Below are 25503 nucleotides of genomic sequence, written 5' to 3'. Positions count from 1 at the left end.
AATTGCAAACACAAAACAGTAAACCTGCTGCTGAGAGTGGAGCATGTCTTGGCATGTAGCACAAGTCCTCCAAAATGTTTGGACTTATATCAAAAAGGCCTCAACAAGTTTATTGTTATTATTACGTAGCAGCTACAGCAGACAAGTGGTTCCCACAAACAGCTGCTGATTAAGGGCCAAGACATATGCTACATCTTTTACTGCCTGAAACATCTGAGATCAGGTGCTAGGTGCTACTCTTGAGCCAACTTTCAAGGGCGTGGAGGCAGGTTGCTCCTGACGTTGCTAAGCAACCATAACAAGCACCGTATCATAGCCAACTAACAAAAAAATCTTGAGTTTGATACAGATGTTCTTCCAGGTGTGTACTAAGATATTGTCTGTGGGACAGACTGTAAAGCTCTGGGAAGCCCTGCACTAAAATGATCAACTCCCCCTCCATATTTACCAAACGACTGATATTTATGGAAGACAGGAAAGATATCTGCAGGCTGTGATTGGTCGCTCCTTGTCACATGAGACGTTTTTGGGTTTGTTTGGTTTTTTTTAATCGCCCCTTTCGTGCATCTACATCAAAAGCAATAAAATTGAGGATGCAAACAATGCTACACGTGTGGTTTAGAACAATGATTAATGTAACTGATGTTTCCAGTGAGTGGTTCTAAACATTCCATTCACTAAAACATAAATCAGTGGTATTTTCAGTGGTAAAGTGATGCCATGGCCACTATACAAGATAGATTACAATGTCCTACAAATCACCTTTAAGTCAATTAAAAAAAAAAAAAAAAAAAATCAAAATTACATTTTCCCCTGGTTTGGGAATTTCAAATTTGATAGATTTACCACTGGATTAATGAATCTATGAAGACAAAACAAAATTCTGTTTCCAAAATATTTAATTATGTGGCGTCTTTAACCACTCCTAGTAACTGCCACAAGTGGAGGAGTTCAAGTATCTTGGGGCATGAGATGGATAGGTGGATCAGTACAGCATGAGCTGGTTAGTTGTGGTTTTTGAGCAGGGGTCTTCAACATTTTTGAGGCCAAGGACCACTTAGTTGAAAGATGGAGCAGGGACCCCTTTTATATATTGTTTAAAGCTATAGTTGGTAATCCTGTTCAGAAACACTTTTTGTTATACTGTGTGAAATGGTCCTTCCATCCTGAGAGTAGTCAATACATAATGTGCTCAGAAAAAGGAACGAAAAAAATCAGACCTCTGTGGCAGCTGCAGACCTGTAGAAACTCTGACCAATCCCTGCCTCTCAGTGCGAGTGGAAAGAACCATTCAGATGCCTTCATGTCTCGTCCTTATATATCACTCTGGTCCTGCACGAGTCCCCCTCCGTCCCTCCCTCCCTCCCTCCCTCCCTGCTTGCACTCATCACGTGTCATTGTTGCCAGAAATATTCAACACACTCCTCAGCAGAAATACAGAGTTATCAGGAGTTTGCTGAACAATGGCAGAGAAAATGCAGCCAAAAGTATCAATTCCAGCATTACTTGTAACGGCTCGCCCCGCTAAACAGGCTAAGAAGAGAAAGCTGGAGGCAGAAAAGGCTGCGACGAAAAAGGCTTTGGATAAAGCGAGAGGACAAACCAGAGTCAACCAGCATTGCAGCTTTTGAACGGTGGAGAAAACTGAGGGAGCTGAAGGGCCTGAAAAGTGATGCAGAGGTTGCTGGGGGATTTGTTATTTTCATGGAATATGTAACGTTAGCCAACTTAGCTACTTTTGTAGCTCATATTAGCCCAATGCTAACATTAGCTTCTCTGCCGGTGTACTGCAGGATGCACGTTCAAGTTTGTGGGTCACTGACGGGAGGGGGAGGAGGGGGTGGAGCTTAGAGGAGGTGCCGCTTTCAAATCTTGCTAGCTCTCCAACATTACCAACTATAGCTTTAAAGCTAAGCTGCATACTAAACCAGGCAGATAGAGGTTATCTGGCAGAGTTCCATATCAGCCTCTGGCTGCAGTCTTGACCTGTATCAACAGACCAACCTGTTGAAGAACCAGGGTTTAGAGAGCGCTGAGCAAAGCTCTCACTTAACCACTCCATCTTCACTCCAACCCTCACCTATGGTCATGAGTTTTGGGTAGTGACAGAGAGAATAAAATTGCAGATACAAGGAGCTGAAATGAACTTCCTCTGGTGGCTGGGCTCAGCCTTAGAGACAGGGTGAGGAGCTCAGACAATCAGAGGGAGCTCGTCATAGGGGTCAGTTGAGGTGGCTCAGGCATCTGATCAGGATGCCTCCTGGGTGCCTCCCGTTAGAGGTGTCTGTGCATGTCCAACTGGTAGGAGACCCCAGGGTGGACCCAGAACATGCTGGAGAGATATCTACCTCAGCTGGCCCATTAACTCCTCAGGATGCCCCAGGAGGAGCTGAAAAATGTTGCTGGGGAGAGAGACGTTTAGAATGCCTTGCTTATTCTGCTGCGGCCATGTCCTGGCCCTGGATAAGTGGAAGATAAGGATGGATGGAGTTTCTGATCACATTTAGTCCTGCTAAGCAAGGTTTTTATGAACAAGGCCCCTTTCACACACAGAGTAAATTATTTGCACCCCTACCATGAGATGAAACTGTCTTTCATTTAGTGATTTACTACTGATTCACATCTTTCATTTGAGCCAATATCCTGTTTTCATAGACACTAAATACCAGTAATAAGGCAAGGCGCTCCCTCAAACAGCTGTTAAACTTTGATTTTAACATCTGCCGACCTCTGTGCTTATCTCGGTCTTTCCTCACCAACCTTGTGCAATGATGTTCTCTCAACCAGCTGGAAAGGGGAAGGGTCTATTCGTATCTCATCGATTTCCATCGGCTTGTCCATCTCTGCCTCTTCCCACGCTTTGATCTGTAGCAGAAGATAAAAAGGAAGGTCACAGAGGTGGAACAGGCTGGCATTAGTTCAGCTTTGCTCCCATAGAGGTGGAAAATCTCTCCTATTTAAATGTACAAGTTCAGCCGGGGGAGACCTCAGCATTTGTTTTTATGATGGGTGATATATAGAAAGTATAGGATTAAATACCTATCAGGCAATAATATTAACTGTTAAATAAATTATCAGAAGCTGTTTGTCGGTGTTAAAGTGAAGATGTGTGTGTGGGTGTGTGTGAGCGGTATGTGCAGGAGGGAGCAGTTGGTTTGCTCTCACTGAGGAGAGTTTTGCAGCTGTGAAAAACCTTGAAACCTTGTGTTGCGTCCTTGCATGTCACCGGTCTCCCCTCTGAGATTTAGGATGTCTGACACCTTTTAGCCTCTCTATGGATTTTACCTACGAGCCTCTGCCTGCTGTGACAGGGGCAGCAGTCTCGTAGAATTTACGGGCCGATGTTATGAGGCATTTTGGGAAAGTGCCAGGCAGAGTAAAGGGAGAGCCACAGACAGAACAGGACTGGAGGGCACAATATTGTTTTGGTGCTCTCCAATGAAAAAAAGATGTCTCGTTTAACATTCTGGCTGCATTCACAATGCAGTGATAAAGTGCTCTGAATCTGAGTCGTCTCCTCAAATGTGACACAGATCTCTAACACCTGTGACCTACATGTGACACAGAGTTGAATGCTAATATTGAGATTTGGCAGCATTCACAATAAGTACCACTCTCTTCTTACAGTTTTGGTGCTACGTATGTTAATGTGTGTGTGTCCTTTGCATATCTTGCAAACTGTTTATCTGATCTGCTTCACACCTAGTGGGTGTATTGCTGGGGACCCGAGGACTAGCAGTGTTGAAGTTGGTGTGATTTGAACACAGCATGTACAACATTAATAAACTTTAATTAAACAAGCCAACAGTGCAGCAGTGAGGGTGAAGCTTCAAGGCTCCGCTGAGTTAAAGATGTTAACACTCAGTGTATTGACCCAGTGTTTCTCACCATGAGTGGCACATCTTGGGTGTGTTTCTATGGTATACTAACTTAAAAAACTAAAGATCCTGACACACCAAGCCGACAACTGGCTGCTGGTAATTGTCTGTGTGGTCTGTTGTCCTAGTTTTTGTGGTGTATCCTGCTCCGTTGACAATAGTTGGCAATACTTTTTTTTTTTTCTGATTAAGCATGTCAAATTGGCGTCCAAGAGGGTGGGGCCTGTCAGTAGGAGAAATCCCTCTGATTGGCAGCTTAGTTAAGTGCATCAGAAAAGAAATAGAAGTGAGGAAAGTAAACAAACAACTACATATAGAGGGAGTGGGGTTGAAACAAACATGTCATATCATGTAAGGTTATTTTTATTATCCACTGAGCTCTTAAGTAGATACTGTCCATGACTGTTTGTTATTGTTCGCTAGCACATGGTAAATATCATTAGCTCTTTTAACATTAGGTTGTGTTTTTAGTGTGCTAACTAAATAACTAGCGTCTTGAATAAGTCCTGTTGATCTTTTGCAATAACAAATACAGAGTACCGCTGCCTGCTGGTATGGTGAGTTATTTCCTTGCACACACTAGTTTGCCATTGGCTGTAGTCTTTGCGATGTATTCAAGCGCAACATTTTGGCCGAGACAAAGGCAACGTGAGACACTGAAACAGTCGGCCTTTGTCGCCACTAGATCATTGATGTCGGTTTGGTGTGTCTGGGCCCGTTTCTTCCTGCAAAATAACTCCACCTATAAAATCCTTGCTCTACTTTCTACCCTCACTGGTTATGTCATAGAAAGCAAATAACGTGCCTCTTTGGAAATTAGCACATCCGCTTAGTGTATTTCACTGATGTTTCTGCCATGACTAGCTGCGACGGATATGTTTTTCAGGGGCGGATTTAGTGATCAGCATCTGTGGTAGAAGTAGTGCTCAAAACTTTTCTTCTGAAATGAAGCTATTAATTATTTATAGTAAAACTATTAATACCGCACAGTGAAAGTCAACTTAATTTTAGTTAATGTCTGTTCATGGTAGAGCTTTCAGTTCTATATAATAATGCTGGACAGTTTAATGAATAACATGGAATTATATTTTTAATGTTTATATTTTGTGTATAAAATGTGTTTTTAAATGTCATTTCATACTGCTGACAGGTAAGGCTCATCATTTCTGATTTTTTATATCAGGGTCTCTTCAACAAAGTTTATTTCTTTCCATATAGTCATGCAGGTTTGGTCATATATTCCTTGGTTCCGAGATTTCTGCTGCAAACCCAAAAAAGCAGAGTCAAATGGAATTATGATTAAGTGTACAGCATTGAAAAATAATCAACAGACCTTGCTGTCAGCCATTTTTTAATACCAAAAGTTACTTCACCTTGGTTACTTGGACTTGAGAATCATTTTTGACTCAAGGTTTGGTGACTCAACACAGGTGTGAGTATCTGATCACCATGCTGTAAACCATTAAGCAGACACTTCTGTAATACCATGCAAATCCACCATCACTGCACCATTACCATACCTCCTCTGGTGTCATTGTGTCTGACAGGGGAGGAGGACAGGGCTCCTGGGGACAAAGAAAGGAAGAGACAGATGAGAGATGAGACATGTTTGTGTGTCACTTCTGTGCCTGAATGTCACCTCTAAATCAGGAAAACCTCACCTGAATCTTACATGAGGGGACCGAAGGGAAAGTAACTGAAAGCACAGTCTGTCTTTCTGCATACACTTCATCAGAGAACTTCAGTTCAGATAGAAAATCTGATAACTCAACATTTACTTTTGGATTATTATTATTAATAATAATAATAATAGTTGATGTAAAAAAAAAAGCAAAATATACCAGAAAGCGAGTTATTTGCATTCCTGAATCTGTCTTTAAAGTGTCTGCAGATAAAATAACCACTTGTTTTATTCTTAAAAATGCAATGTACAATATATATAAATATCCTGAATTGGACTTATGTCTCTTTCACAGTGATCATGACATTTGCAGTAACACATTTGTTGAAATCAGGTTGCTTTCATCCCCTTTTTCTCAGTTCATCACTCTCACAGCACATCCAGCAGCTTTGTGAGTAAACTGGATGCAGTAGGTGAAACTCAGGCCAACACCTGCTGTGACTTGTTTTGTGAAACTGAATGTATTAGTGTTGCGTCCCTCATTATTCACCCACTGTTCAGGCAGCTTGGCTGCTTCTGTCCTTAGACAACAAAAAGAACGTGAGACAGGTGTGTGGTTTCTATGTCCGAGCGCAGCAGGGAGCTAACCTTTTCTTGATTAACTCCATAAGCATAAATGGATGAAAGGTGTGACATTTTACAAACTCCCTTGTTATTTTTTATCTCACCTGCACAAATCTGTAATTGTGAGTCTGTGTAGCTGTATTATCTTTCTTTTTGTTTATTACTGCACCCACAGCAATTATACTATGATAGCAAGAATTAACAAGAAGATGCTATTAAACCAGCCAGATAATATTCTAAAGGTCACTGTGTGGGTACCTGCCATCAGGGGCCGATAAAATAGACAAATACCTGATTCGCAGCCAGAATTCAGCCCTGGTTTGGCTTGATTACTGGTGGCAATTTCCTACTGTGAGTCTATTTGATATTCTGGGCTGTAGAGTTGTGGCTCGCTGCTGTAAAAACAATCCCCATTGCAGGAATAGGATTGAATCCAAAACCATAATAGAGAATCAGACTGGTAATACACAGGGCACAGCAGTAGGCACAACAGAAATCACATTCTAATCTTGCAAGCTTACAAGCATATGCTTATTTCCAATGTGGTTTTCATTCCTGCTCGTATAAACAGACGACATGTATTGCTTTCCCTGTGAGCCAGGCTCACCGCCAAGCCGAATAATAACTCTACCTCCAGTATCTGGCACCCCCATTTCCATATGAGAAGGTTGAAAGAAAGATGCTCGACTTTGGGGAGTTTGTCTGAGGTTGAGGAAGCAGTTGTGTATTCATGTGTGTCTGTCAATCAGATAAGTGTGTATCTGCCTGAATAGAAAGCAGACCCCACAATGAAAAATTCACTCTGCAAAAAGTGACGGATAAATATTTATATCTCTATCAGTGCCAGTGTGAGGATGTGGTTTTGGGATGGCTTTGCCAAAAGGAGGGGGGGGATCATTTGCATTTCAATGGTTCATAACACAAGGGAAAAATTCTTGGCTATTGAGTACACTCCAGACGTCTCTGAATAGTTGGCTGAACAGACGAAAGGGCACAAAGGTTTACAAAGACATAAAATACACAGAAATTAGGAAACACACAAAGATGTTAGTGAGCAAGATTGCCAGCATGACATACTGAGTAGAGACAGAACACTAGTGCGGATGTGCAGATTTTGAAATTTCAGGCAGAGACCAACACCAATGTTTAAAATAACAGTTTGGCCTATAGCTTATACCGATGTTTTTGTGGTGTTGTTTATTTTATGGTTAGTTAGTCCTCCTTTTGTGCCAGGGAACCAAAGAAATCTTCATTCTAAAAGAAGTAACAACTGTTTTTATGTAATTCATCCCTTCATTACACTATCTTTGAGTGCAATCTTCAGATCTGCCATACATGCCACTCTTCCTGTGAACCCAGTAAATTTCCACTCACCCCACTTCTCCACCACACCTACCTGCCAACATCTCCTGCTCCTGCCGAGCCACCACACCCACCTCATCAAGCCAACTCCACTCAACTGTGCCTCATTACTCCCTGCCACTATGAATACTCCAGCTTCACAGACTCTAATTGCCAGGTTGTTCCTTGTCATTTTTATGCAAGACTTTCCAGCGTGTGTTCTCAGACTTCTCTCTTGTTGCTGACCTCACCTGTCTCTGACTCTCTTGCTTCGCCTGCTCACCTGTAAACCAGTCAGGCTTCTGTCCTCGACCAAAAGCTCTGCTACTGCATTCCTGGTTTCTGCTCACCTGTTCTATGTGGCTATGTGGAGAGACTGCCAGTCAGCTCTCCATTGTGAGTTTACCTGATTTGCTACCTGTGATTTCCTGTGCTAAGAATTACCTCTTCATGTGGCCGCACATTCTGCATTTGTGCGTGTGCGACTGGCACAGGATCCACTCATCACTGCTGGTTCCTCGACTCCTCGCCGGTTCAGACCAACCTACAGCAGGCTCCTCACAGGTGTGTTCCCTTGTGTGTTCACCTGGTATCGGACCCTCTGCTCATCTGACATCACCTCCTGTCTGCTACCTTTTAGCTGCAAACTTTTGAACTGGTTCTGTGCATGCAGCAGATGCCAGTGACATACCAGCTCTCTGCGCCAGCATGCTATGCCTAAAGTATTGGACTGAACCTGTGTCTCAGAAGGTCTTGATCCAAGAAACTGACTTAAACTGTTGTTTACCTGCCTGATCATTCTGTGATTAACAAGCAGTAAATCAAAGTTAATTTCAAACTGTCCTGCCTGTTTTCAGTGCTGCTACTGGGTTCAAACCGCACATGTTACATCAATAATGGTCGCAAAACAACAAAGTACATGTAAACAATGTAGCATTATCAGGGGAACGGTAGGGTGCATCTCCTGACGCAGCAATAGTGAATGTAACACATCCTGTTGTCCTGAGGGCGCTTGCGGTAAGATCTCTCTTTGTCCCAGACATGTTTTCTAGTGTTTCTCAGATGACAAGACACCGTTAGTCTTGAGCCCTGCTTTTCAGCCTGAGCAAAATTTATGTGACATAACAGAAAAACATCCGCCACTGCCATTAGTGAAAGTCATCTTATTTGCCAATAGCCTAATGGCAGTAAACAAGACAAATATTAGCTGATACATCAGTGCATAATGAATGCTGTTGCATCTAATTTATAACTATACACACAAGTATGCGTAGGAATGGACAGACATGCAATAAAAAGTGCATACACACACCTGTGACTGTCCGTCTGTCTTTCTGTTCTCAGAGGTGAAGAGATTCCTGAGTGTTTTCCTCACAGACTGAAGAGGACCTTTTTCTGGCAGAGGGAAAGACAGACAGGTGAAGAGGGAGATGCAGCAGGTGAAGGTCAATACATTATACAGATGCAGCTTTTTGGAAGACTTAAAACTGTTGGAGAAAATAACCTGACTATAAATGGAGGTTCTGAAAGACAGCGGCAACCCATGCAGCTCCTTATTGTTGTTGCCTAGATACCATTTCACCGGAAGACTGTCTGTTGTTGTGTGTGGTCGGCTGAGAAGTTGACTGTGTCACAATAGATACACACATACCATCTGGTTACTGGCAGTGAACATGCTGCCAAACCTCCCCTCGTTGCTGTTAGGGTTGTGAAGTTATTAATTACTACTGTTTGACATCTGTTGAGGGCAGAGACAAACAAACTTGTCGGAGTCAGTTTGGTAAACAGTGTGAAACACTGACCGATGAATAAAATAGATGGTTTAGACCTTTTATCTAGTGGACTAAATGGTTGGAAGGACGTGAGTGGCTGGAGTGTACAGCTGACTTGGTGGGGGTTTCTTCTTGTCTATTAGCATTTCTTGGTGCTTTTCTGCTGCAACATGTCAGTCAAGTGGGATGGTGTCAATCAGCAGAAATGTCTATGGCATCACCCTCATCCATATGCACTTGTGAGCGTCTCTGTGCAGATGCCAGAAGAGTAAGAAGTTTCAACAAAATGGTAACTGGCTCGTTAAAAACTCCACAGACTTACTTAGCGGTTAACAAAAAAAAAAAAAGGTTTATTACTGGCTAAAAATGTGTGGTGGATGGCGTATTGTTATGTTCCACCTGTAGATATTTGGATGGGCATTAATGTAGCTTTTGCGGTTGTTCTGCAGATTTTATAAAATAACACTGTTCCTTATAATTAGATTAGTTCCATTGGTTTATCCTTTCATACTTCATAAGCACAGACAAGATGTGTTTGTGTCCTCTGGGCACTGATACTTAAAGCTGACGAGGGCAGAATTTGAAAATACACCTCCTCATGCAGCTCTTTTGTACCTTTCCTAAGCCTTACTTCATTGTAGAGTTGCGCCTGGCACATTGGCGTAGGCCCTACTTGCCCTGCTCCCTCTCTCTGTTTATCATAACACAAATGAGCTCAGAATAAGTTGCCTAGCCACCCACAGTCCCTCTGCCTTGTGTCTAGCTTCTGTGGCTGGAGGAGAGCGGGGAGCAGCTCCAGAGCTTCAGCTGGTGGCTTTAGTGGCCCGAGTTCAGCCATCTAATACCCCCAAACGCAGCGTGTCACTCAGTATGTTTACATGCACGCAGTAGTCGAGCTAAGCTCATAGCTCTGCTAATCAGTCAAGTTGGACTTCTGATCTTGTCTCAGTATACATGCAGAAGAGAAAATTGAATTTCTGACCAAGCACGTCTGACTCCGCCTTGATAGGCGGCACTGTGTTTTTTTTTCAATAAATCTACGTTTCTAGTTTTCCCTTCCAAATGTTTAGCTCCTTTAGCTGTCGGAGCATAAATGTAGTTTCCTTGTCCTTCCAGAAGTGCGTCTTCTACTTGTCAGTCGCCATGGTGTTTGTTTGTTTGTTTGTTTTTCCGGTACTTACTGCACTGCTGCTATGTCATCTCCTTCTTCCAGGTGAAAGGCCACGAAAGAAAAAGTGGTGCATGCGCAGAACACCAAGTCCGACTCTGGTCGGACTAAGTGTAGACATGCAGCAATAGTTCGATTTTCAGTCGAATTATCTAGGTGTGCTAGTCGAGCTACGGAGAGTCCAGTTTCAGTCGGGCTAAGCTGTTTACATGCATTTAAAAGTCTAGTTTCAGTCGGACTAAGCCAATAATTCGATTTTCTCGTGCTGTATGTAAACGCACTGACTGTGGGCTGGTGGCCAACAGCAGTGCTGGATCTAACAGAAAGAAAGGAATGCCCTCTCTGTGAAATGACCTGTGATTGACCAAACTCTCCTATAACAGGCAAGAATTTCTAAAGCCTGAAAACAGAGCCAAGAGGAGGTGCAGAAGAGTTTTTTGCCCAGTGACACCAAAATAAAACTGCCAACACCAGCTTTTATACACTGCCTGGCCAAAAAAAAAGTCGCCACCTGGATTTAACTAAGCAAATAGGTACGAGCCTCCTATTGGATAATTACTGCATGGGCGATTATCTTTCAGCTGGCAACAAGTTATTTAACCCCAACTGGTGCAATGAGTTGCTTCTCATTTCCTAAACAACCATGTCGAAAGACACATCCCGTGGTCGTGGAAAAGATGTTAGTCTGTTTGAGAAGGGTCAAATCATTGGCATGTATCAAGCAGAGAAAACATCTAAGGAGATTGCAGAAACTACTAAAATTGGGTTAAGAACTGTCCAACGCATTATTAAAAACTGGAAGGATAGTGGGGACCCATCGTCTTCGAGGAAGAAATGTGGCCGGAAAAAAATCCTCAATGATCGTGATCGGCGATCACTTAAACGTTTGGTGAGATCAAATCGAAGAAAAACAACAGTAGAACTCAGGGCTATGTTTAATAGTGAAAGTAAGAGCATTTCCACACGCACAATGCGAAGGGAACTCAAGGGATTGGGACTGAACAGCTGTGTAGCCTTAAGAAAACCACTAATCAGTGAGGCTAACCGGAAAAAATTTGCTACAATTACAATTTGCTAGGGAGCATAAAGATTGGACTCTGGAGCAATGGAAGAAGGTCATGTGGTCTGATGAGTCCAGATTTACCCTGTTCCAGAGTGATGGGCGCATCAGGGTAAGAAGAGAGGCAGATGAAGTGATGCACCCATCATGCCTAGTGCCTACTGTACAAGCCTGTGGGGGCAGTGTTATGATCTGGGGTTGCTGCAGTTGGTCAGGTCTAGGTTCAGCAACAGTATGTGCTCAAAGAATGAGGTCAGCTGACTACCTGAATATACTGAATGACCAGGTTATTCCATCAATGGATTTTTTCTTCCCTGATGGCACGGGCATATTCCAAGATGACAATGCCAGGATTCATCGGGCTCAAATTGTGAAAGACTGGCTCAGGGAGCGTGAGACATCATTTTCACACATGGATTGGCCACCACAGAGTCCAGACCTTAACCCCATTGAGAATCTTTGGGATGTGCTGGAGAAGGCTTTGCGCAGCGGTCAGACTCTACCATCATCAATGCAAGATCTTGGTGAAAAATTAATGCAACACTGGATGGAAATAAATCTTGTGACATTGCAGAAGCTTATCGAAACAATGCCACAGCGAATGCGTGCCGTAATCAAAGCTAAAGGCGGTCCAACGAAATATTAGAGTGTATGACCTTTTTTTTTTTGGTGGTGACTTTTTTTTTGGCCAGGCAGTGTATATATGAGAACCTGGTGAGCTCCATAGATCATACATCTAGACTCTAACTAAATGCTAAGTCATATCAGCTGAGATATTTTTAAGAGGAAGAGTCAGAGCAAAGAATAAATCTTATTACATCTCCCCAGAGAGCAAAACTTGTCTGAAGGAATCAATATTATTATGACGGGCCCCCTAAGGCTTTTATAACCCAGCCTCGACTCCATGTCACACAGCTCCACAAGTGTAACGGAGCTAAGAAATGAAAACTAGAAATTTAAATCGTCCTCCAAGGTTGATTTGTTTCTACATTAATCTAGACATCAAGGTGGCAATTTCAACATAAACTTGATTTGAGGGCTCACACATAGATAGTACAAAGGCAGCAAACTGGTGGAGCAAGTCGGGTCTTTATCCTTTGCTAACCTGGAGAAAGTTCCTCATGTGTTTTTCACATCCTGTTAAGGGCGCATTCACACCAGGATAGTCCAGGGGACTCCGTTCAATTGGGCAGGGAATGCCAAAAAATTTCACACCTTCATTTGGTTCGGTTCACTTTCACACTGCACTGCCTGGACAACGTCATGCAGTTACAACAGCTGCTGGTTGGGGGGCGGTATTGCCCCAAACGGCCACATTTTCCAACTTTTTTTTTACCTCTGCTTCTCCCGGTTCGCGCTGTTGGCTTTGTTTTTTTGTCTACCCAAAATGCACTGCGCTCTACGCCACTTCTTCTCTTTGGTTCACTGGATAGTCTGTTTGCATTTCCCACTGTAAGCGAACCATACCCGGGTTCACTTGCAAGTGAACCAAGACCCCCAGTTTTCAAGCAGATCAGGGTTCGCTTGTTTGGTCCGCAACAGAGTTCAAATGAGCGTTCACACCACTCCAAAAAAAAGAATTAGCCGTGGAAGCGGAGCAGAGTTTGTTTAAAGCAGACCAAATAGTGCCAGTGTGAATGCGCCCTAAGACTACAGTGATTTATTTCTTCTTCCGGAAGCAGCTATCAAAGAGAGAGTGTGACTATTACACCTCCACAGAGATGTAAAAAAAAAAAACAAAAACAAAAAAAATTAAAAATGTACTCAGGAATATGAAGTCCTCTCAGCTCACCGGGAACAGGAGCAGTGTGGTTTGAGGAGGGCTCCTGAGGCTTCAGAGGAGGCAGGGGGCCGTTTCTCTCCTCCTGCAATGGGCTGCCCTGCAGAACACCACCACATGTAACTAATTTAACCTTTACTCATAAAGCACCTCTAAAAAATGGAAAAAAGTTGGATAATAAAATAATATTCTAGTTCAAATGGCTTCCACTGAAATTTAAACAAATTATGGTGCTTTTAGAAAATCAAAGGTAGATGTTGGTGTTAAAACTGAGGCAGATGGCTACAGAGCAGTCAAGTCAGAACAATAACAATAATGAGGGCCAGCAGTAAAAAACCTTTCAGGACACCCAAAAGGGAAAAAAAAACACTGATGGCTTGAAAACTGTAGCAAATCAGAGCCCCACCTTCTCTCCGTCCTCTTCTTCCTCCTCATCTACGAAGGCAAAGGACTCCCAGCTGTGTTTCTGAGATTGGTTCTGCTCCTGTAGACTCTGACCCTGAGTCCAAACCAAAGGTAAACACATCACTGCAAACTGCTGCTGTCACTATAGAGCTGGTTAATTAATCGATTAGTAACTAATCTGCAACCATTCTGATAACTGAATAAATATTTCAGTCATTTTTCGAGCAAAAATATCAAATATTTACTGCTTCAAGTTTCTTGAATGTGACTTTGCTGCTTGTCTTTGTCATTAATGCTGAAAAATGAGTCTCTGGGCTTTGAACTGTTGGTTGGACAAAAGAAACAAACTGAAGTTGTCAATTTGGGTTCTGTGAAGTTGTGACAAGCATATTTCACAATTTTTTGACATTTTACAAAGGAGACGCGAGTGAATTACATGTAAATGGACGCAATGCAAACAAGGAGAAACACACAAATTAATGAAGCAAGCAGCCCAATTTCATGTCATACATTTAATCGTGAGAGTTGAAGAGTTGAAAAATCATAACTTCGGCATTCAGATCTTCAGGGACATATGTCACCGCGGACGTACTAGCAGAAATTCATTTATCGATTCAGCAATTTCACGTGCATAAAACTAAAGTTTTTTGTGTGTATGAAGTCAGTCAACACAAAATATTTGAGCTGTTAAACTTGTGCAAGTAACGTGACGCAAAACTTTGCATCTTGTGTGGTGTGAACACAACATAACAGAATTGAATTCAGTGTGAATTCAAAACTATAATAATGTGTTTAATACCTGTGTTGTATTTCATGCTGTACTACATCACTCATTTTGCAAACCATTAAAGGGATAGTTTGCATATTTTAAAGTGGGGTTGTGTGAGGTACTTATTCATAGTCAGTGTACTACATACAGTAGATGTCGGCTGGCAGGCTCCCAGTGTAGAGAAGCAGCAGGAGTGCTGATGCAAAAGCTAAGCAGCATACTGCTGAGGATGGGGGCAGCAGCAAACTTTATTTTAGCCACCCACTCAATTTAAGTAGGAACTGTATTTTGAATACTTTCAAGACTCAACCTTGCTGTTAGTCAGCCTTTTCCTTTGGTGCTACATTTTTTTAACAGTAAAACATCTGTAAAACTTCCATATTCCCACGCATTACTACTTTACGCTGCAGATCAGCTGTTTGATTCAGACTTAGGGGTTTATGGAAGAGACAACAAATACAAGAAAGTAAATGAATTATCGACTATTGCAGCAACAACAAAGCAAAATGTCCACTTAATGTGATATTGATTTGTGACATTTTGCTGCTGCCCTCGTCCACAGCAGTGTATTGCTACACTTCTGTTTATGGTACTCCTGCCTCCTCAACTGGGGTGAGCCAGCTGTCATCCACTGCTGATCATACACTGATTATGGTGGATTAAGTTTTAAAAAATTCTGAATTATCCCTTTAAATCATTTTACTGAGCTTAATGGGGTTTATTTTTCTTCAGCTTCTTCATTGAAACGCAGTATGAGGCTATTCGACTTTCCACTAAAAAGCCAGACTGCAGCAGCTTTGTCTATGTCAATGTTTACATTCCTACTTTAAGCTTTATCTGTCCTTTTCATGTTGTAAAGGTATTTTAGCTTGCAGAAAATATTTGCTTGCACTAAATTATGTCAGCATGTGGTCAATAGTTTGGTGTCTGACTGTCCTCACCTGCATCAGGAGCCTTCTCTCTGGTGACAACCACCAATCACAGAGAGCCAAAAGCTCCAACCTGTCAATGCTGCCCAATAAGATCATAGAATCTGGAAGCAGGAGAGAGAAATACAATTGTTACACACAGTCTTCAACTGTGGCTGTAAAAATATTCATCAGAGACAATAAGTAGTTTTAGTTTCATATGGCTTAGAGATGATGACAGTTACTGTGAGACTTAAATTCATTCATTCATTCATCTTCTAACCGCTTCATCCTCTTGAGGGTCGCGGGGGGGCTGGAGCCTATCCCAGCTGACATCGGGCGAGAGGCAGGGTACACCCTGGACAGGTCGCCAGACTATCGCAGGGCTGACACATAGAGACAAACAAGCATTCACACTCACAGTCACACCTACGGACAATTTAGAGTTATCAATTAACCTAGTCCCCAATCTGCATGTCTTTGGACTGTGGGAGGAAGCCGGAGTGCCCGGAGAGAACCCACGCTGACACAGGGAGAACATGCAAACTCCGCACAGAAGGGCTCCCACGCCCGGGATCGAACCGGCAACCCTCTTGCTGTGAGGCGAGAGTGCTAACCACCACACCACCGTGCCGCCCAAGACTTAAATTAAATCTAAAAAATGAAACCAAATCTTTGTTTCTTATTTTTTATTCCATTTTGTTTCATGGCAACTGTTACAATTTAATTCTCAATGAGCTCTTTTACCTTTTGAGTCGACCAGTGGGATTGAACTGATGGAGGAGGAGTCCAGCAGGAGTTTGACTTCTCTGTATGTGGACTTGGACGATATGAACTTTACCTTCCTCACCATGATGTCTTCTACAAAGATGTTGTACTGGCTGTGGGGCAGACACATAGTTTCAGTGGTGGACTGAAACAACTGGTAATGACATAGGTTTAACACATTAAAGGGACAGTTTGCCCCAAAATCAAATAAACATGTTTTTCCTCTTAACTGTAGTGCTGTTTATCAGTCTAGATTGTTTTGGTGTGAGTTGCCAAGTGTTGGAGATATCGGCCATAGAGATGTCTGCCTTCTCTCCAATACAAAGGAACTATATGGCACTCAGCTTGTGGAGCTCAAAGTGCCAAAAAAATACATTTGAAAAACTCAACAGCAATGTCTCTTTCCAGAAATCATGACCTGGTTACTCAAGATAATCCACAGACCTTGCTGTGAGCAGTTTCATGTAGGAACTTTTTTCTTTCTACCAAACTACACCCATCAACCCATCAACTGTAACACTCATTTTAGTTTATCAGTTTCTTAGGCTGATTGTTCACAACTGGCAACAATCAGTCCAGATGTTATAACAGTTTGCTTGTTGCATTCATGCAGGAGATTAGATGGTTGATGTGATGATACAAGAGCAACATAAAAAAGAACACCTCTTAAAAATTCAAATAGCGTCGATCATTTCCTTTCTGCTGTGTAATATCAGCACAAACCTTATGTGTCCGAAGCCGAGCTCCGGCAGGTACGGTAGCTTCTTGACCTGGATGATGGAGTCATACAGGGAGGGCTGCAGGCCCTGGGCCACCATGTTGGCCAGGATTACTGCCACCATCATGGGCAGGATGTGGGAGATCTGGCCTGTCAGTTCAAAGCAGATAACTGCCGTGGACACCGTGTGAGTCACAGCCCCAGTCAAAGCTGCCGCTCCTGTCAGAGAAATGGGATGGGGTGATGAGGGGAGGGGTAAAAGGTGGATAGAGCAGGGGAGGGGAGGATGGAGGTTAAAGAAGACAGAGGGTGAGGAAGAGAAAGACGGAAGTAAGACGAAATGTGAGGATGGAAAAAGTTGAAAGGCAGGACAGAGGGAATAAAGAACATGTTAGCGTGTAATAGGCAAAGACACAAAGACGCAGAATGCTGGGGAAAGAGAGGTGGAGGTATTTTAAGCAGGGAGAAAAGATAAAGGATGGATGGATGAAAAAGGTAAGAAGGGAAGAGGAAGATTATAGGATAGTGGGCAGGTGAAACGAGGGAGAAACTGAAGAGGAGGAATCACATCAAAAAGAAATTCAAATTAAAAATAGAGGTGAAAAGAGGAATAGAATGGGTGTAGGGAATGAGGAGAAAAGAAAAGACTGCTGAGTGAAAAAGGAAACAGCAGTGAGAGGAGGCAATAAAAGCTTGCAGAAGCAAAAAATAGATTAATAACAAGGAATGTGAGGAAGCAAACAAAGGTCAGAAGAAAATATCTAAGAGAGAGAAGGATAACCTAGAGAGGGATAAAAGGGAGGAAACAAAGGGCAGAGTAGGAAGGGAAGGAGCTACACAAGGAAATGAGGAGGGAGAGAGAGGAGGGATGGGCTTTGTAGGGCAACAGGAGAGGCATTGAAGGAAGGCCACGTTTCTGGGTCGGTGGCTAAGGTGAGGACAGCGGAGAGAACCCACATTGACATTTCACTGTCAGAGCAAAGTGGCCACATATTCTGATGGAAAGGAGGAAGAGGAGGGAGAGGATGACAAAGAAGGGGAGGGAGACGAGGAAGATTAGGTGGGGAGGACAACCTGATAACGAGTGACAACTAGAGCACCAGGGAGGCTGACAGGAGAGGAGGAGGAGAAGTTGGAGGAGAAAGAGGATGAGAGAAGTGACAGGAGAGAAGGAAGAGGACACCTTGACCACTGCTGATGAGCTGAGGTTGACAGTTAGGGAGGAGGAAGAGGACGACACAGAGGAGGAAGAGGGGAGGTGGTCAGCTAGTCAGTAACACTTTAGTGATATGGACTGATGCAGTACTGATAAATGATTATTTGAACTTGAGAGGGTGTGCTTGGTTCACACTACACAACATTTCTGTCTGTTCCGACGGTCACTTTCTAAGATTATGCAATTGTGGAGTCATAAAATTGAAAAAATTATTAAAAAAAAAATAATTTTTTACCTCTTATAGAAAAATACCAAATAGTACGGAGCCCCTAAAGTCCCCCAAAAAGAAAAAAAAACCTATCTAGATACCAACTCGAGTGCACGAGATAGTATCTTGTGTGCACGAGATGAGATAAATCGAGCGCACGAGATACTAAAACGTGCGCTCGACATACAATTATTTCCCACGCTGAAAGCTGAGACAGGTCACTGTCTGATTCAGTACCATGGCTGTGTACTATTTATAGACGAGGTTACGTTACAGCGCAGCCAGGCAGCATTGGCTCTCTGCCAAGTTTTCCAGCGCATCCACTTGAATATCAAACTGTATTTTGTGAATACAAACTATATGCTGATGTTGTAAATAGTACAGGCTATAAACAGTAAGCAACATCTACAATGATCCTCACTAATAACGAATAATGAATTATAATGTAGCCTAATAAATCTATACAGTGCGACCACTAGATGACTGCTGGCTGCTGTCCAGTCCAGTACACAAGACACACTGGTCTCTGTGAGCTCGTACATCATCTCCAGGTAGAACAATTACTGTAAAACACTTGTGGATATTTTAGTCTTATGTCCATGGACGTCGGAACTATTTTCTGAGGGGGGGGATTTTTTGGGGAGGGGCGGGGGAAGCACGCACACTTATCAATGATTAAGGATTTGATTTGAAGTTATTTTATAATAACATGCAGTTATAAGAGAACTAGAATGTTTTGTTAAGAAAATTAAACTTTGATAAATAAATCAAGCCATTTAAGGAACAATATAACCCTTCCTTCCCTAGAGAGAGAAATGTACCTGTGACTGTCCTTCCTGCCTGTAATTTGAATCTTAGCTTGAATAGAGTTGTGTATATGTGCTATATAGGGCTGGGCAATATATCGACTATTTCTGATATCGATATATGTTCAAACAAGATATGAATTTAGACAACACCATTTATATCGATATAGGGTCAAGTTGTGCTACATACACATCTGCATAGCTCCGTCCTACTCTCTCACTCACTCACTCACTCACTCACGGGTTCTCCAGCAACACTAAGAGAGACACAGAGCTGCTCCTATGTTTAATCTGTCTGTTAATTAGTCTACAGTGTGACACTTCAGTCTATATGTTGCACGTGTTGTGCTAAATGAGTCTATTTTTAGGGGCATTTGCGAGTGCAATACTCGCACTGTTGAGACCTGTTAGGTCTATGGTAATTGCTCGTTCTCAGTATCTGCCTCTGCATTATAGTCTCCCTGTCAACTTGTCATAATTTAAGGTTGGAGGACAAAAGTTGAGCATATGATGACAAAATGTGATAACACTATGGAGAAGGTTAAGAGGTGGAAAGGTAGACTAACCAATGACTGCGTACCCTCCAGGGATGATACGGTAAAGGATGCCATCAAACACGATCCCATGAGGAAACAGGGTGGCCATGATCTCCCCTACCAGCCGGCCGAATGCAGCTCCTACGAGAGGAAAAAAATAACATCACCTTTAAAAGTAAGTACACTTTCAACATCATAAAGATTACATTCTATGTAACATTTTAATGTGATTATTACATAAATAATCACATTAGTTATGAGACATCTGAATGAACCCCGTAGACAAGCAAAAATGTCATCAATAGGATTTTCAGCCTCTGTTGGTCTCTAAACTGAATTTTTCGATGTGTGTCAGAAGAGCAAATACAATTCAATTCATCAGTGTTTCTGTTGATCCCAGATGGTGTTGAGTCTGATTAAAGAAATCACTTCCAACATGATTATGTCCAAAACACCACTTCAGTCAGAGAGAAACACTCATAACAGCAACTATCGTGAGTTTCATTTTCATGAGGCCCCTGTAGTGGTCTCATTTAAATGTTTGGAAAATGTTGATGTTTTGTGCTGCGTGAGAGTGCAAAAGGACACATTTTAAAATCACAGAGAAACACACGCACACATACACACACACTCAACATGACCCTCCGTATCAAGAGCTGAGTTTATTCATTCAAAGTTGTTTGTGGCTGGTAATGATGAATATTTTAAAGTGAAGCACTGGTAAAGGTCACGCTCCAAAGCTTTTCACACTACAGAAACAACAGATGAACTGCAAACTACTGCAAATAAACACTGATTCCTAAATGTTGATCTGAATAATAAGAAACTGATATCCAATACGAAAGGTAATGAAACAAGAACTCTGGGAACATAAAATCAGTCTGTTCAGATATCACTAATTGGCAGCAAAATGAATCACACCACTCTACAGTATATCACTTCATTATTTTATCCTATTAGACATTTGTGTGAAATTCTGTCATAGCTTACAAAATCTTGAGTTATGGCCAAAAAACAAGTTTTGTGAGGTCACAGTGACCTTGACCTTTGACCTTCAATCAAGCAAATTTTCATCAGTTCATTCTTGGGCCCAAATTTGAGGAAATTCCCTCCAGGCCCCTGGTATCTTGAGATATCACGTTCATGAGAATGAGATGGACGCAAGGTCACAGTGACCTTGATCTTGGACCACCAAATCCTGATCAGTTCACCTAATGATACACTTTGTTCAATCAGTCTAAATGGATGTTTGTTCTAAATTTGAGGAGATTCCCTCAAGGCCCTCTTAAAGTATTGTGTTCATGAGAATTAGACAGACACAAGGTTACAGTGACCTTTGACCACCAAAGTCTGATCAGTCTACCCTTGACTCAAAGTAGGGGTTTGGCATTTTTGAGATATTGCATACACAAGAATGACACAGATGCATGATCACAGTGACCTTGACCTTTTACCACCAAAATGTAATCAATTCACCGTTGAGTCCAAGTGGACATTTGTGCTGATTTTGAAAAAAAAAAAAAAAATCCCTCAAGGTGTTCTTGTGTTCACATGGGAGAGAAAGACAAGGTCACAGTGAGCTTGACCTCTGACTACCAAAATCTAATCCAGTTCATCATTCAGTCCAGAATTTGAAGAAACTCCCTGAAGGCGTTCTTGAGATGATGGGACAATGTACGGCAGCTGATCACAGAACTATTACTGCAGTGGTGGAAAATAGCCAAAACACTGCTGATAAGAAAAAATCTAGCAAATAAAAGTTTTTTTTGTTTGTTTTGTTTTCATTTTAGTCAACCTCATGCAACCACAGCCAAAGTACACAAAGGCTGCTGTTTTATTTTTCCTCACCCAGTATGAAAACAGGCATGAAGGCCCCAGATGGAATGGGCATGGTGGTGGCCACTGCGGACATCCAGAACTGAAAAAAAGAAACATGAAATACTATTCAGACAACACTGATTGAAACGGATGAAAAAGAAATTGATTTTCAGCCTTGTGGTTGTATGCTTCCCCACACCAGTTTACATTCATGTCTGTGAAAACATATATTTTTCTCACACATCTTCCCCTCAGCAGCAAAGAAGCTCAATACAGTTGGCACAGTTTCAAGGTGGACACCTAAGATTAGTGTCAACAATTCAGTAACTGACAAAATGATTCCCATTCCGTTCATGAGATATAATGTAATGGCCAGAAAAGTGTTTTTGCAGAACATTATGATGTCATAGTGAAGTTGACCTTTGACCTTTTGGATATAAAATGTCATCACTTTTTTTTTTTATCCTATTAGACATTTGTGTGAAATTCTGTCATAAGTAGCGTACAAAGTCTTGAGTTACGGCCAAAAAACAAAGTTTGTGATCATTGAGTCTAAATGGATGTTTGTTCTAAATTCGAGGAGATTCCCTCAAGGTCTTCCTAAAATATCGTGTTTATGACAATGAGACAGACACAAGGTTACAGTGACCTTTGACCACCAAAGTCTGATCATTTTACCCTTGACTCAAAGTGTGGGTTTGTGCCACATTGGAAGAAATTCCCTCAAGGTGTTTTTTAGATATTGCATTTACAAGAATGACACAGATGCAAGATCACAGTGACCTTGACCTTTGACCACCAAAATTCAATCAGTTCACCATTGAGTTCAAGTGCACATTTGTGTCGATTTTGAAAAAAATAATCCCTCAAGGTGTTCTTGAGATATCGTGTTCACAAGGGTGAGACAGACGAGGTCACAGTAACCTTGACCTTTGACCTATGACATCCAAAATCTGTTCGAGTTCATCACTCAGTCCAAAATTTGAAGAAACTCCCTGGAGGCGTTCTTGAGATAATGGGACAATGAATGGAAAGCATAATACCTCCAGCCTCGGCTATCACTGGTGTGGAGGCATTAAGAGTGCTCAAGCTTGACGGAAGGGCAACCTCTTGTGTGATGTAACCAGACCTACCTCCACAATGCTCTGTTAGCGATGGAGAAAGGTCTGGAAGCATACATTATCATACTGCTACTGAGGAAAAATGGATTGTTATTTCTTCAACCAATCACAATCGTCTTGGGCAGGGCTATGAACAGGATGCAGCGATGATGCTTTTGCAAGAAAGTGTTTGAGGGGTACTTGTTTTGGTGGAACATTTACACATGGGGGGGGGGGGGGGGGGGGGTGAGCACTGGCATAAACAGGAGAAAATAACACAAAAACAGTCATATATCGACTGTGTGATTAAATTTTTAGTGAGAAAAAAAGATAAAGATAGAAGATAAAACATAATTTCATCACTGTTGCCCCAGGGGTGAAGCACAACTCTACTTTAGCTCTAAAGGAGCTAACTGGACCCGTTAAAACCCCAGACCACTGGCTTTTGCAGAACAATATTACAGCAATATCACAGATGCTTGTGTGAAGTGGAACAGATTGAAACTGCCAACCAATTGCAGGTTTATAGCCACAGTGTTATAGTGTTTGACTCAAGTCATTGTTTGATTCAGATATCAGTACTCTGTTTTTTGATAGCTGGTTACAGCAGGCAATTTGTCAAATTTATGTGACCAACCTATGCATTCTGGACATGTTACTGTGGCTAAAGTTTGTGCCTGAACTTTACATTTCATCAGTGTCACCATGATGTCAGGGAGAAAGCAAGTCTCAATCCTGTCCTCTCTTTGGGGTCAGCGGCTTTTCTCCTGTTCTTTGTTTCCGTTTTCAATAATATCTTTGTTCCTGCAGATACCCACCTAAAGTAAGTCTGTTTGCCTGTGTTGCATCTCAAAGGGAATGACGTAAAGTCCTTGCGCCAAAGAGCTCTCGTCTTTATGTTTGCATTTGAGTGGGAGAAAAAAAATCCTCCTATTTGGTCATGGCTTGACCAGTTACTGAAGTGGAAAATCATGAAAATGTGTGTGTATGTAGTGGGGGAGGGGACCCAATCACCCTTGGGCGTCCTTGAGCAAGGCACTTAATCAACAGCTGCTCCAGTGAAGCTGCAGACCATGGTCCTGTGGCTGGACTGGGCAGATCAATGTGTGGCTGTGTGACTGAGGACTGAGTGGGTGGAAAAAATAAAAAAATAACAAATGTGCAAACTCCTCTGCAAGTTATATACAAACTAAACTGACCCTTCAAATGTCACTTCCACTGTTTGTCTCCAAACAATTTCCGTGTTCATCAGAATGTAACTTCAAAATAGCTCACCTAATGATACACTTTGCTCTTAGCTGCAGAGAGCTCATCAGCGATAATGATTACTTTTACTCAAGCTCCAGATTCCTGGTTTGTGTGTGTGTGTGTTTGAGAGAGAGAGAGAGAGAGAGTATGTGTGTGTGTTTCACCAGCATCCCTTCCCCCGGCACCACGCACAGGGCTTTCTTATTTTGATTTGAAGGGATTGGCGAGTAACACTACATCCCCGTTTTAACAGTCCAGATTACTATTCTACACATCGTTTGTCATCATCGTTTGAGAATTTAATTACTGTGGTACAAGATAAAAACTCATTAGCACGTCTCTCACAGGGTGGCACTATCCTGATGGCAGAGAGGACTGCGCTCACAGTCTTCTTCTCTCTTTTAATCCCGACAGTCAAACACAATCATGCTGAAACACACAGCGCTTAAAAAACAGGCGCGCGTGCGCACACACACACACACACACACACACACACACACACACGCACACACACACGCACGCAGGCATTCAGCACACACTTTCATCAGTGTCACGGAGATAGATGGGAGCAGGAACACTGAGACACAGTTAGATTTACTGTTTGAGAGAGAACATTGTGGAGAAAGAGTGAAAGTAACGAGAGGAAATATGGCTGCTTGTTTATGTGTGATAAAGAGAGGCAGAGATGGAAGTAAAAACAGCAAAAAAAATTGGAATAAAACTGACTTAAAACTGAGCGTAAGACTTATCTTACTTGAAAAAAAGGGGCAACCCTATGAAAGAAGACCTATCTCATAAACAAGTTGCTTGTGGGTTTCATTTGAAAGTAGTATAAATATATAAAAACTACAAATATAACACTGTGCAGTACATCCATACAGAAACAGATACATAAAAAATGGGTCTTGTCAAGAATAAACTTTAACGCTAATCTTTCTGTGTTTCTTTGTTTTTCACATTGGGTCCGTTCATCCTAACCTGAGGTCAGCCCCACTGAAGACCAACTGGAAAACAAAGCGCTCGACATAACTTTAAGTAATTTCTGTTGGTCATGTCAATGTTCACAAGCTATAGCAAGTATCTTGCTCATTAACAAACACTGTGTAAATAGGAAACCTATGACCTTCTCCAACTCTTCACATGAGCTTGTGCTAAGTTCGTTCTTGTTTTTATCTGTTAACTTGGAGGCAAGAGACATTCATCCACAACTGGTAAATACAAAACTTAGTGTTTCACCACTATACCCTTTTAAAAGCTTTAAGGTAAATTTTGGTCGAGTTTACATGAGGTTTAGTCTGACTAACTGGATATAGGCTAGACCATGGCTATAAGCCTGCCGTTAGGGAGCTGATTTCAGCCGGTATTCTCCTTTCCTTCCACCATCTGTGTGTTACCGCCAGTGTTGGAAATTAGTACCAGCCACCAGCTAAATGTCAGTAACATATGCAAGTGGCTGGTAATCTGTTTAGTGGCTGGCAGATTTTGGAATCCACCAGCTACAGTGGCAGGTGGACAAAAAAGTTCATTTCCAACCCTGGTTGCTGTTTCCAAATCCCCTTCGTGACAAGAACAACAACAACTTCCAAGATAACAACCTGCATGCTGAAAATGGCAAATTTTGGTAGAGAATTGAAACGTATAATAAGGCATGAATGCTTTAATTGTTGTAAAAATCTGTAACAAATAAACAACTTGTGAACACAACTCAAAAAAGCCCAGACTTAGTCTTGCAGGACTCTCATGGCTGATGTTAATCTCT

At 42.0% G+C, this 25503-nt stretch overlaps 1 protein-coding gene across 1 annotated transcript in view; it reads right to left on the bottom strand.

The window, feature by feature from the left end:
* Positions 1 to 25503, bottom strand: part of clcn1a (chloride channel, voltage-sensitive 1a) — a 69894-nt gene that overhangs the window by 11109 nt on the left and 33282 nt on the right. The window contains exons 13-22 of the mRNA XM_033637859.2: positions 21427 to 21496; positions 19609 to 19719; positions 16818 to 17031; positions 16074 to 16207; positions 15360 to 15451; positions 13651 to 13743; positions 13257 to 13344; positions 8777 to 8859; positions 5399 to 5443; positions 2761 to 2865 (exon numbers count right to left, since the gene is read on the bottom strand). Coding sequence (XP_033493750.1) covers positions 2761 to 2865; positions 5399 to 5443; positions 8777 to 8859; positions 13257 to 13344; positions 13651 to 13743; positions 15360 to 15451; positions 16074 to 16207; positions 16818 to 17031; positions 19609 to 19719; positions 21427 to 21496 — 1035 coding nt within the window. The remainder of the gene's footprint in view (positions 1 to 2760; positions 2866 to 5398; positions 5444 to 8776; positions 8860 to 13256; positions 13345 to 13650; positions 13744 to 15359; positions 15452 to 16073; positions 16208 to 16817; positions 17032 to 19608; positions 19720 to 21426; positions 21497 to 25503) is intronic.

The sequence above is a fragment of the Epinephelus lanceolatus genome, chromosome 16 (genome assembly GCF_041903045.1).
Source record: "Epinephelus lanceolatus isolate andai-2023 chromosome 16, ASM4190304v1, whole genome shotgun sequence".
NCBI lineage: Eukaryota > Metazoa > Chordata > Actinopteri > Perciformes > Serranidae > Epinephelus > Epinephelus lanceolatus.
This window is presented reverse-complemented; position numbering and strand designations above follow the sequence as displayed.